At 34.5% G+C, this 13,912-nt stretch overlaps 3 protein-coding genes across 3 annotated transcripts; all 3 read right to left on the bottom strand.

Moving 5' to 3' along the window:
• Positions 1-1,377: 1,377 nt before the first annotated feature.
• On the bottom strand, positions 1,378-1,834 carry LOC111430365 (14 kDa proline-rich protein DC2.15-like). The gene has a single exon (XM_023066581.1). It carries the CDS (start codon positions 1,788-1,790, stop codon positions 1,380-1,382), a length of 411 nt encoding a protein of 136 aa, XP_022922349.1. The 5' UTR covers positions 1,791-1,834; the 3' UTR covers positions 1,378-1,379.
• Positions 1,835-5,812: 3,978 nt separating this feature from the next.
• Positions 5,813-6,342, bottom strand: LOC111430361 (14 kDa proline-rich protein DC2.15-like). Its single transcript, XM_023066578.1, has one exon. The coding sequence runs from the start codon at positions 6,296-6,298 to the stop codon at positions 5,888-5,890; it is 411 nt and encodes a 136-aa protein (XP_022922346.1). The 5' UTR covers positions 6,299-6,342; the 3' UTR covers positions 5,813-5,887.
• Positions 6,343-9,455: 3,113 nt separating this feature from the next.
• Positions 9,456-10,078, bottom strand: LOC111430368 (14 kDa proline-rich protein DC2.15-like). Its single transcript, XM_023066585.1, has one exon. It carries the CDS (start codon positions 10,038-10,040, stop codon positions 9,630-9,632), a length of 411 nt encoding a protein of 136 aa, XP_022922353.1. The 5' UTR covers positions 10,041-10,078; the 3' UTR covers positions 9,456-9,629.
• Positions 10,079-13,912: the final 3,834 nt, after the last annotated feature.

The following is a 13,912-nucleotide window of genomic DNA, read 5'->3' as shown; positions in this document are numbered from 1 at the left end:
AAACATAATATATGTATTTTATGCATGCATAGCGTATTACAGCCCAGGCCGTTGGTTACCGGGGCACACGTTGGCCGGTCAACCATCGACATGTCGGACACTTCTTTATCACAGCTCAAAAATCTTGAAGATCTTCAAAGTTTCTCTCTTCGATTAATAAGATAACTAATAAAATTCATACTAAAATAGGATGCTATCTCTCACACTACAACATAGATGTCGTAAATAAAATTGGTATGTGGTGGATTAAAAATTTACATGTCTTTTAATATTGAATACTGATTCGAAGTAGTTTTCCAACGACAATATAGTTGTCCGAACTTAAAATTCGTTGGTGGTGAATTATAAACTTTTTATAGTAGGATTTTTGCATTATAACTTTTCATATATCTTATTGTGCAAAACTGTTATCAATATTATGATTGTCATGAAAATTTGGTTCATCAGTCTTTTAATACATTCCACACTTCAATTCATGTACCTATTGAATTCATTTGATTCATCCTCATATGGATATATTCTCTCATATCGTTTTGATTCATGTAACAAGCATTAGTATAGCTATACCTATATAAATGTTTGTTTAGCATTCTTATGAGATGCAGAGTCTGTCAAAAGGCCATTGAGAGTTTTTTTTGTAAGTGAGACTTTGCAGCGTGAGAGTGTGAGAGATATACTTATAAACACTTTGGTTAAAGTGATTGACTATCACTCATGGATGTAGGATAATTTTCTCTCCGAACTACGTAAATTTTTGTGTCTCTTTATTTATTTATGTTTGTGGGTATGTGAGTATGATAGATCTTGATTTCGCTTCCGTTTCCGCTACAACAATATTCTTTCACATTTTAAGTGGAAATTTATATATTTCTTTTTTAAGGGGTGATTTAATATAAAATAGTGAAAATCATGAAAATAATATTATATTCGTATATCTTGATTATATCAGATTTTTTTTAATTAAAAATTGAAAATTTTGAAAATTTTAAACTACATACTATTTTTATATGTTACAAACACATTATATTTTTGTTAAATAGTAAATAAAACATTTATAATTGAAATGCGTTGTAAATATGAAATGCAACTTTGTTTTCATTTGATGCTTTAATTTGTCTTCTACTTTTAATATTTTTTGTTAAACTAGTTTATCTAAAACTTCTTTAAAATATTTTAAAATCGGCTCACTACTCATAATTCACCAATAAAAAAATTTTAATTTATTGATTCCTTCAAACTCCAAGAGGAATAGACCTCATGAAGAAAATAGAACAACCGATAATAATTCGTAATAAACTCTAATACAGAGAGAATCCCAAACCACGTACATCAAAACACACTAAAGAATTCAAGAATAATGAAAGACACATTGATTATAATCAGCACTGGAATCCCTCGGGAACCTTCTTCTTGCAGACATTAAGGAGCAAGCTGAGGGAGACAGGGATGTTAAGGTTGTTGCCTAAGACATTGGCTTTAATGGCAGTGCAAAGACAGACAGCAGCTTCGAGATCGACAAGGCCTTCGATGAGGCTGCAGCACGGCGTCACAGGGGGCTTCCCGATGGTAACGTCAAGGAGGCCGCCGAGCAGCTTGGCGCAGACGCCGAGTTTAAGAGTGTCCCTAGGGCACTTTCCATGGGCAGATGGAGGGTTTGGCTCTGTAGGAGGGCATGGGTTGGGAATGGGAGGGGAAGGGACATAGCAGTCGCTGCAGGCTGAGACAAGGGAAAAGAAGAGCAGATTGAGAGAGAGGAGGAAGGCAAGCGAGGCTGTAGCTTTGGAAGCCATTTGGGTGTCTTTCTTTAAAGTTTTTGAAGGGAGTTTGAGGTATTGGTGGTGGGAGAAAGAGGAGAGTAGATGGGTATTTATAGGATTGAGGAAAGAATAATAAGAATCTAGAAGTGATTACGTGCCTGTGGGCTCTTCCCTGATTTTTGTAAGGTGGAATTAAGTACAATGGGCTAATAATTTATGATCTTCCCATTGAGTTTGGGTATACTTGTGCATAAATAATCATCGGGGTTCTATAAGTGAGTTTCGTCAACAAAATTGGACTGAATTGCATGTGAATAATGGATTATCAATGAGTTCCTTGGGCTCTCAAGTAGACTTTAGCCGTAAGGATCATCTATGATTCATTATATACAAGATGGATGAGATTCATCCTTTTATATGTTGGGTAAGGATATATATACATTAGATATCATGTCAAGTATAACGACTCTAGTTTTTTACTAACATAAAGTCGCTATCATATGTATGATATAACTTCTTATACAGACATATTCATTTAAAACAACTCTATAGAACAATGTCATGGACTTTCAAATTTAATATAAAGGTCTTAAAATAATACAAAAGAAATATTAGATTAAACATAGGTAAATGTAAAAATAACAATATCTTATACTAACTTATGATTTACGAAATTAAATGCAACTATCCTATGCATGTGTAATGATGATGCCGCCGTCAACCGTAGAGGGGTGCCTTGTCTTTATCTGAAAATATAGAAGTTGCCCACGACTCGAGTATTTTAAGAAAACCTCAATATTCAGATAAGGGAATGCAAACACATGCCATCATGATTAGGAACGTATCATTTAACACCATTATAGAGGTGGCTTTCAATCTGGACAAATTGTAGAGGTGACCTCCAGTCTGGATAAATTGGATGTGTAGTACTTCCCTACACACGGCTCACACGTGCGAGGGTGAGCCCACTAGTGCGGCTCACACACCCCCTGAGCTCATCATAGTCAAGCTAGTTGGTTGTAGCCGAATGTCCGAAGGTACAATAAACACTCGAATATCATGCAAGACATGATGATAATGATCATTATCATCATAGTATATGCGTCCGTACTCATCATATCAAAGGGAAAATAACCAGATATAAATGAACATACAATATGCATAAGATCCCTATAGTTTTCATTTTAAATCATTCAAGTGTCACAACCCTACACATTCTCCACATGTTACTCCAGATAACATGCATGCATAAGTTTTCATATATTCATCACTTATAACATTTAGAAGTTGTGTATTAGAAAACTCTTCATCATAATGCAGTATGACATCTTTTACATACACATCATTGTAATATGAGATATCATCATATTATGTGATTTCATCATCAGACATCTTATGTTATCATGTCATAATGCATCATCATCCTAGTATATTATAGCATCATAGTACATCACAACATCATCATAATACATCATAATGTCATATCAACTCACAGCATCATAACATCATAGCATCATCATAACACATCATAATATCATATAAACATACATGACACGCGCAAGGGCTATTGGGCACGCGGTATCATACATAAAACAAGTCTTCTGACCGAGCCGATAGTAAGATCACTTACTTGGTTGGCCTAGGTTGAAGCTATTACGACCCCTTAATGTCAGCTTAACGCTGCTCTCTAAAATTTAATTATACCTAAATAGTTCCAAAATTATAAATTAACATTCTAACGTTAGAATTAGCTCATCTAATTTGACATAAAATAATTTAAATTTATTCATAATAATTTAAACTAGACTTCAAAAATTTAAACTAGGTAAAAGGTAGTCATATTAATCTTAAACGCTTCTGAAGAGTTGAAACTAGTAGAAAAGGATCCGAGCATATCATACTCAAACCAAATTAGCCAAAATGCTAGCGTGGATCTGTCAGAAAAGTATTCTCCGATTGGTTTCGAACAGTTCAAGTGAGATGATAAAATAAAGTAAGGGTTCTCACATTTGTAGTGGAGTTCAAACCACGTGGATCTGTCAGAAAAGTATTCTCCGATTGGTTTCGAACAGTTCAAGTGAGATGATAAAATGAAGTAAGGGTTCTCACATTTGTGCTGGAGTTCAAACCACTTCTCAACTTAAGTTATGTGGGACAATTTCACCTTTCTTTTTTAGTTTTGGGTTATTGCATCGAGTGTGGTTGATGTTGTTACTTCAAGGTTGCCAACTCATTACCTAAACATGGGGTCACTCGCAATGATTGAATGTAATGTAAGGATTATTAGAGGGAGCCAGCTCACCTTCAATAATTTTAATTTTAATTTTTTTTTTATATATTTAAGATCGATTTAATATGGAAATACGAAATACAACTCTAATTCTATAACGGGTTTTTAAATTTATAATTTTAGATCGCGTATCAACTCACTCTAAAATATTCAATTAAATGTGCATTACTTTGAGTCACAAATAATAAAAATATATAATTAAAAAGAAAATCCTTCCCGTGAACCAATGATGAGGTTGGAGAGATATAAATGATACTTTGCCAGATGGCTTCGTGATTCAACTCAAGATTCCAAATTGTGACATCATATTAAATTATCAAAAATTATTTGTAAATAAATATAACATGTGTGTTTCATGTATGCAGAGTAAACTAGTGTACCGCCCAGGCCGTTCGTTACCGGGCCACACATTAGCCGGTCAACCGTCGACATGTCGGACACTTCTTTATCACAGCTCAAAAATCTTGAAGATCTTCACATTTTCTCTCTTCAAATATTAAAACAATTAATAAAATTCAAAGATAGCTATCCCCTTTTGAGAATGTTTTGTATTTATAATCAAATAAATTAAAAAGATATAAAAATAATAATAAAGAGGAAGATACCTAATAATAAGAAGAGAAATATCTATATATTTATCTTATAATAAAATATCAAATATGATATATACGGTAAACTATAATTTAGTATTAAATATTTTTAACATTGTACTTTTGAAAATATATATTAATTTGACATGGGTGTTAGACCTTAACTGATAAGAAAATGTTTTGATATTCCTATAAAATTAAAATTACTTTGACCTATACTTAAGTTTTTAGGCTTGGTAGTAATTTAGATTGGTATAAGAGTTAAAAAGGTTTTGGGTTTAAACCCAAATAATGTTAAAGTGGTTGAGAATTGTTTTGAAGATGTGGTTCAAGAATCTTTTGGTACATTCTCTACCTCGATTCATGTAACTACTGGATTTATTTGGTTTATTTCCATATCCGTACATTCTCTCATATTGTTACATGAACAATCTTGATGCATGTATGAGCATTAATATTTTTATACATATATAAAAGTTTGTCTAGCATTGTTATGAGATGTAGAGTCAGTGTCATTTTGTATTTGTCCAGAGGTAATGGAGAGAAATTTTGAAAGGGAGACTTTATAATGTGAGAGCGTGAGAGATATATTATAAACACTTTAATTACAGTGATTAGCTACCATTTATTCTCTCCAAATCGCATAAAATTTTATGTTTCTTTGTTTATTTATGTTCGTGAGTATGTGAGTATGATCGATCTTGATTCCGCTTCTACTTCCGCTACAACAATATTCTCGGACATTGATATCGATTTTTTAAGTGCGTCAAGAATTTATATATTTATTTCTTTTTTAAGGGGTGATTTAATATAAAATAGTGAAAATTATGATATTACATTCTTAGAATTGAGTATATCCAGATTTTTTTAATTGAAAATTTTGAAACTTTTAACCTACTTGCTATTTTTGTATGTTACAAACGCATTATATTTTTGTTAAATAGCAAGTAAAACCTTTATAATCGAAATGCATTGAAAATATAAAATGCCTTTGTTTTTCATTTGACGCTTTTAATATTTTTTGTTAAACTATATTAGTTTAACTAAAACTTCTTAAAAATATTTTAAAATGCGTTCACCAATAAGAAAATTTTAATTTATTGCTTCAAACTCTAAGATGAATAGACCCTATGAAGGAAATTGAACAACCAATAATAATTCGTAATAAATTCTAAAACAGAGAGAATCCCAAACCACGTACATCAACACACAATCAATAACTCAAGAATTATGATAGACATTGATTATAATCAGCACTTGAATCCCTCGGGAACGTTCTTCTTGCAGACATTAAGGAGCAAGCTGAGGGAGACAGGGATGTTAAGGTTTTTGCCCAACACATTGGCTTTAATGGCAGTGCAAAGGCAGACAGCAGCTTCGAGATCAACAAGGCCTTCGATGAGGCTGCAGCATGGCGTCACAGGGGGCTTGCCGATGGTAACGTCAAGGAGGCCGCCGAGCAGCTTGGCGCAGACGCCGAGTTTAAGAGTGTCCCTAGGGCACTTTCCATGGGCAGATGGAGGGTTTGGCATTGTAGGAGGGCATGGGTTGGGAATGGGAGGGGAAGGGACATAGCAGTCGCTGCAGGCTGAGACAAGTGAAAAGAAGAGGAGATTGAGAGAGAGGAGGAAGGCAAGGGAGGGTGTAGCTTTGGAAGCCATTTGGGTGTCTCTCTTTAATGTTTTTGAAGGGAGCTTGAGGTATTTGTGGTGGGAGAAAGGGGAGAATAGATGGGTATTTATAGGATTGAGGAAACTAGAAATGCTTGCATTAGTTATTGTAAATATTGATAGGTACCCTATGTGGGCTCTCTTGGGATTTTAGCTGGCATTTTTGATAATGAAAACATTCTCTATTCTCTGTCTTCCCTCATTTTTTCCTTCCTCTACCATTCTACGATGTAAATTTGCATGTGTGGTCATATGGCATGTGATTTTATTAAGTTGTTGATGAATGACTTACAATCTTCGTATCAAGTTTGGGTATACTTATTTATGAAAGAATGACTGTTGTTTTTCTATAAATCCGTTTCATTAGTAAAGTTAGTCTGATGTGAATAATGAACTATGAACTATTTGAACTATTTCATTTGGTTATGAAATAGAATTGGGAAGTAAAAATTATTCCTGACGGGTTAGTACAAGATGAAGGAGACTTATCCTTTGAATATCCCTTGTTAGGATAAATATGCTAGATATCACGTCAAATAAGTGAACAATGAGCATGATAAGGATTTAGGTTACATAACTTTACTATCCTCGATTAATATCGTTAATATCGTACAATATGATGTTGTGACTTGTGAGGTGGTTAAGAGGTTGGCTAACTCATCCTAATTGTGAATCAATTTCGATGGATGAGGAGTCTACATGGTATTACCAAGATAAATGGTCACTCTCCAACGATTTATTACACAATGCGAGGACTACTTAATAGTAAACTTTTCTTGATAGATGGGAGGTTACATTTATATCTATATTTTTTTTTTTTTCGAAATTTGGTACAGATATAGTATTGGCTTGAGATTAAATTATGAGCCATATGCAAACAATCCGAGGTGGATCTCCAACAATCCTTTGGTCGTAAACTATCCTTGAGGAGCGAGGAATCACATGGGTACAAAGTAGCTTGTAAGCATGAGAGTCATTCTCTCCATGGCATTGTGAGACCTATCAGGGAGTTGCCCTCTAATCTCTAGTGCAAAACTAGTATCAATTGATACTTTTTGTGTAATGTCTCAATAGTTCAGTACTCGAAATTAGAACATAGTTGCACCCACAGATTTATGATATATAGGGAATAGTAAAGAACTAAACAATTCACCTTAGGAATATCTCGACATGATGAGAGCGATTAGGTAGATCATGAGAAACCACAAGAACTAGATTAAGTGAAATAGTATGGACCAATTTAGGGAAAGAACATGAGAAACCAACAAATTGAGAATTCAAAACCCTAAACCCTACAAAAGCTTGTTAACTTGCACAACCTAGCGATTATCCTCTAATAGCCTTCGACCCCGACACGTAGAATTTAATTACAAGATAAAATAATTTAGAGATCTACAAGTAGACATTATTCAGTATTTATACTCATTGATGCTACTTTTTCGTTTTCAGATTGAACACAAACAAAACAATTGATAGCATGAACATTTTAGAGCTATGCCATAGAGACCAATAGATCCTAGTCATGAATTTTGATCTCAAATAAGTTTCTTATGGTTTTACATTTTTATATCTAGTCTCTGGGTAATTTGTTTTATATTCAAATATTTCTATACTATCTATATATATTGATATTAAAACTTTTTTAAAAATTATCTAGTTCTTCTATTATACGTCAATTTCTAACCGTTTCGTGGCTATAGATCTTCGAAAAGTGGTAGGTACAATGTAATATATAATATGTTATAAACTATATGATATTATATTCATCAATTAATTAAGAATAATTTCTATTACAACTTGCACGTACAAATAATGAATTTATAATTTAAAAGAAAATCCTTCCCGTGATCACACATATAAATGATACTTTCCCAGATGGCTTCGTGATTCAACTCAAGATTCCAAGTTGTGACATTATATTAAATTTATCAAAATTATATGTACATAAATATAATATATGGGTTTCATGCAATGCAGAGTAAACTAGTTGGTTACCGGGGCGCACGTTGGCCGGTCAACCGTCGACATGTCAGACACTAATAAAATAACTAATAAAATTCATACTAAAATAGGATGCTATTATGGAAATATTATTAAGAAAATGGGTAAAATTAAAATCAATTTAAGACAAATGATTATTGTTCAAATTTATTATAAAAGGAAAAATGAGTTTGAGATGGGTTACAAATGAAAATTAAAAGACTCAAATACAAGATGGACTTACGCTCCGTAATGACCGACTTTTAACACGTCTCCAAAGGCTTTTAATTAGATTCTAGAAGATACTCAATGGGGGTAGCCATTATGAATCTTCTATTTGTGTAGTCCTTAGTCTCCTTTAAAGACCGGCTTACAACATCGCGACATCAACTTTGGCTCGTTCCTACACTCAATAGAGACACTCTCCTTATTAACTACCCGTGTGGTCTCTAGTCCTTTCTGAGACCTATTTACAGAGTCGCAACATCGGCCTTAATCCATCTCTACACTCAATAGAAGTTATTCATGCTAAACCACCAACCTGTGTAGTCTCTAATCTCTTTCAAGACTAGTTTACGGGTTCGTCTGCTTCTAAACTTGATAGGAGTATTCACCCTAAACCATTTATCCATGTAGTCCCTAATCTCTTACGAGACTAGTTTATGGGTTCGCCGGTTTCTACCTTTAATAGGAGTCCCTGTACTATAGCTAACTACCCGTAATCCCAAGTTTCTTCAACGGCCAGTTTGCAGTTTCGCCTATTTCTACACTCAATAGTCACTCAAGTGACTTCAAGGTTCTTTTAAGATTTCTTAGTCTTATTTAGATGCCGTGGAGGTTTACTAGGTCCATAGGATGTCTGGGCAGTTTAGAGTACCTCTCATCTCTCGTTCACACGACATTTGGGGTTAGCTTCTCGGACTAGCTTGATCATGTGACCAAACTCTGTTGAATAGTAAGTAACTTTATAATAGAAATCCATTGAAAATATAAAATGCAACTTCGTTCTTCCTTGGATGCTTTTATCTTTTGCTTTCAAATCAGTGACCAAATTCTACTTTTAATAATATTTGTTAAATTATATTAGTTTAAATTCAAGACTTTGAGACTGATACCTAAAACTTCTTACAAATATTTTAAAATTCACTCACTACTCATAATTCACCAATAAGAAAAATTTAATTTATTGATTCCTTCAAACTCCAAGAGGAATAGACCCCATGAAGAAAATTGAACAACCGATAATAATTTGTAATAAATTCTAAAACAGAGAGAACCTCAAACCACATACATCAAAACACAATCAATAACTCAAGAATTATGATAGAAACATTGATTATAATCAGCACTTGAATCCCTCGGGAACCTTCTTCTTGCAGACATTAAGGAGCAGGCTGAGGGAGACAGGGATGTTAAGGTTGTTGCCCAACACATTGGCTTTAATGGCAGTGCAAAGGCAGACGGCAGCTTCAAGATCGAGAAGGCCTTCGATGAGGCTGCAGCATGGTGTCACAGGGGGCTTGCCGATGGTAACGTCAAGGAGGCCGCCGAGTAGCTTGGCGCAGACGCCGAGTTTAAGAGTGTCCCTTGGGCACTTTCCATGGGCAGATGGAGGGTTTGGCTCTGTAGGAGGGCATGGGTTGGGCATGGGAGGGGAAGGGACATAGCAGTCGCTGCAGGCTGAGATAAGGGAAAAGAAGAGGAGATTGAGAGAGAGGAGGAAGGCAAGAGAGGGTGTAGCTTTGGAAGCCATTTGGGTGTCTCTCTTTAAAGCTTTTGAAGGGAGTTTGAGGTATTGGTGGTGGGAGAAAGGGGAGAATGAATGGGTATTTATAGGATTGAGGAAAGAAGAAATGATTTGTGAAAGAATCATAAGAAAATAGAAGTTATTGTATATTGATAGGTATCCCATGTGGGCTCTCTTGGGAATTTAGCTCGCATGTTTGAAGATGGAAACATTCTCTATTCTCTGTCTTCCCTCATTTTTTCCTTCCTCTACCATTCTCTGACTGGCCATATGCCATATGTGATTGTGAGCTCTTTCCTGATTTTATGAGGTCGAATTAGGTAGAATGAGCCATATTTATCGAATTTGGGTATACTTATGAATGAATGACCGCTGTGTTTTTATAAATTCATTTCATTAACCGGAGTTAGACTGAATTGGATGTGAATTGTAACGACTCTAATTAAGGTAATTAAATGTCAGTAGGATATCCTATTTCACAATTTCAAGTTGAATTTAATTTAGAATTGTGAAATACTAACGAAAGGAACGAGATCACCTAATAGGAAACGAATTCCGACGATACTTGGAGAAGCTTTCAAGGAACGGGAGCTAACGTATTTTAAATTAGGAAGAACGTCGGCTAAAACCAACCAAGTAAATGGTCTTACTATAGGATATGCTAGGTACTTGTTTGATGTATGACGACACGTGCCTAGTGGCACCGACACGTGTCCGTTATGCTTTATAATTATGACGTATGATCTATGATGTATGATGACATGTATGAATTATATGATGATGTTTGATGATGTGTTATGATGATTATGACGTATTTCGATAGCGTTATGATGACGATACATGATGTTATTTCTTTAATATGACGTTATTTTCCATATTAAGTTGAGATGCAGGTTGTGAATGCGATACTGCATTATGTCGATAATTCAACTTAGGACACAACCCTACAAAATATTATTTATGATGTTAAGATAGAAAGCTAATGCAATACATTAATACAAGGAGGAAACTAGGGTTGTCATAAAAACGTTTTAAAGATGTGAAACTCTAGGGACATCATGCATTTCTATATGAACATAAGCATCGGGATACTTTCCATTTTATGATGATGAGTACGGACGCGTACGCTATGGTGATGATGGTGATCATGCCGAGCATGACACTCAGGGGTCTGCTAACCTCCGAACGTCGCTACGACTAGGTAGCTCGACTATGATGGGTCTAGGGAGAAGTGAACCGCCTAGGGATTCACTCTCGCACGTGTGAGTCGTGTGTAAGAAAATATTGCACATCCAATTTAGTCTAGACTGAACGCCAACCTAAAATGTTTTAATGATAGGTCCCTAGTATCTCTTCACTACCCCTATAGTGGGGTCACTTACTGACTATTTTTTGAAATACTCAAATGGTGAGCTAAATTATTTTTCAGGTAAAGGCAAGGTGCCTCTGTATAGTTGACGACGACATCGCCAACACAGACCATGACACGTACATAGGCTAGTAGCATATTTGATTCCCTAGACAATGGTTAGAATAGGTTGTTATACATTTCATATTTTAAAATTAATTTTTGAATTATGTTTTGAACACGTAAGACTATGACGATGTTTTTAATGAATAAATTATATTTATGTTGAAATATTTTATTTTAATGATGATGTTTTAAGAATTATATTCCGCATATGAGCTTAGAATAAGACCATAGTAGCTACTTTAGATAGTTGGAATATAGGGTCGTTACATTAATAATGAGCTATGAACTATTTCCTTGGGTTATGGAGTAGAATTAGGAAGTAAGGATTATTCAGGACTGATTAGTACATGATGAACGAGATTTATTCTTTGAGTATGCATTGTTAGGATATATGCTATATGCCACGTCAAATAAATGAACCATGAGCTCGATTTAGGTTACACAACTTTAATATGCTCTATTAATATCATACAATATGATGTTACTTGTCCGGGTGGTTAATCGGCTTGCTGACTCAACATAATTGTGAATCAATCTCGATGGACGAGGGGTCTACATGGGGTTCCCAGGATAAGGGGCCACTCTCCAATGATTTACTGCACAATATGAGAACTATTTAATTGTAAACCTTTTTCGATAGAGGGAGGTTACATTTGTATCTAGATTTTTTTTTTCAAAATTTGGTATAGATATGGTCTTGTCGTGAGATTAAATTATGTGCCGTAGGAATATCGTTTGTGCAAACGATCGAGGGTGGATCTCCAACAATCGTTTGATCGTAAACCTTCCTTCAGTTGCGAGGAACCACATGGGAACACAATAGCTTGTAAGCATGAGGGTTGTTCTCTCCATGACGTTATGAAGCCTATGAGGCAGTCACTCGCTAATCTCTAGCATAGAACTAGTATCTATCGAGAGCTTTCCGTAATGTCTCAACAGATAAGTAGTTGAAATTAGAACGAGGTCACACCTTACAAATTTATGATACGTAGAGAATAGTAAAGAGCTAAACAATTCACTTTAGGATCTTGTAGTGAAACCGTGATGAGTAGATGCACTTTGAAAAATTGACTGATGAAATATCACGACAGGATGAGAGCCTGATTGGACAGACCAAGAAACCATAGAAACTAGATTCAGTGAAATAGTAGGGACTAATATAGGTGCAGAATACCAGAAACCAACAAATAGAGTGTTTAAACTCCTACATAAGCTTGTATTTATACTTATTTATGCTACTTTTTCATTTTCAAACACAAACAAAACAATTGATAGTAGGAGTGTTCTAAAGTTGTGCCATAGAGGATCAATTGACACAATATCCACCATTTAAAAGTGTGAATAGATCTAAAAATATTATTACTCAAGTAAACAATACAGAGAGTTAAGAATGAGAAATAGAATTGCGATCGAAGGTTAATCTATGGCTACAAAAATATAAACTAACTAAATCTTGAGAATAAAATATATACTAATCAAATCATAAAAGAAATGATCTTTAAAAAAATTATCCGATTCTTCTATTATGCGCCAGTTTGTAATAGTTCGTGGTCGTAGATCGTGGGTAGCTACAATTTACTATATAATATGTTATAATCTATATTATATCATAAAATATGCGTATTTCATTAATTAATTAAGAATAATTTCTATTACAACTATGAAGAACAAATAATGAATTTATAATTAAAAGGAAAATCCTTCCCGTGATCCAATGAATAATGACGTTGGAGACACATAAATGATACTTTGCCAGATAGCTTCCAAATTGTGACATTTATTAAATTATCAAAAAATATTTATAAATATATTATAAGAAAGAAACATAATATACGTGTTTTAAGCATGCATAGCGTATTAGTGCCCAGGCCGTTGGTTACCGGGGCACACGTTGGCCGGTCAACCGTCGACATGTTGGACACTTCTTTATCACAGCTCAAAAATGTTGAAGATCTTCACAGTTTCTCTTTTCAACTAATAAAATTCAAACTAAAATAGGACGCTATTATAGATATATTATTCTAAAGAAATCTGATACAAATTAAGAGTAGTTTCCCTACAACAACATTGTTGTCATAAATTGAAATTGGTTGGATGTGATTAAAAGATTGACCTTGACCTATCTCTACCGTCAATAGAAATATTCACCCTAAACGATCTACTCGTGTTGCTCCTAATCTCTTCTGAGACCAGTTTACAAAATTTTCCATTTCAACACTGAATAGGATTATTCCCCCTAAACCACCTACCCGTGTAGTCCTTAATCTCTTTCGAGACTCGTTTACAGGTTCGTTTGCTTCTGCACTCCATAGGTTCACTCATTTCTACACTTCATAGGAGTCTTTGTACTATATACAAGTCTCTTCCACTCTCTAACATTGTATATTCCACTCTCTTCTTTTTT

This window comes from Cucurbita moschata, unplaced genomic scaffold (assembly GCF_002738365.1).
Source record: "Cucurbita moschata cultivar Rifu unplaced genomic scaffold, Cmos_1.0 Cmo_Scf00033, whole genome shotgun sequence".
Lineage (NCBI taxonomy): Eukaryota > Viridiplantae > Streptophyta > Magnoliopsida > Cucurbitales > Cucurbitaceae > Cucurbita > Cucurbita moschata.
Note: the sequence above shows the minus strand (reverse complement) of the source record. Positions and strands in the feature narration are given on the sequence as shown.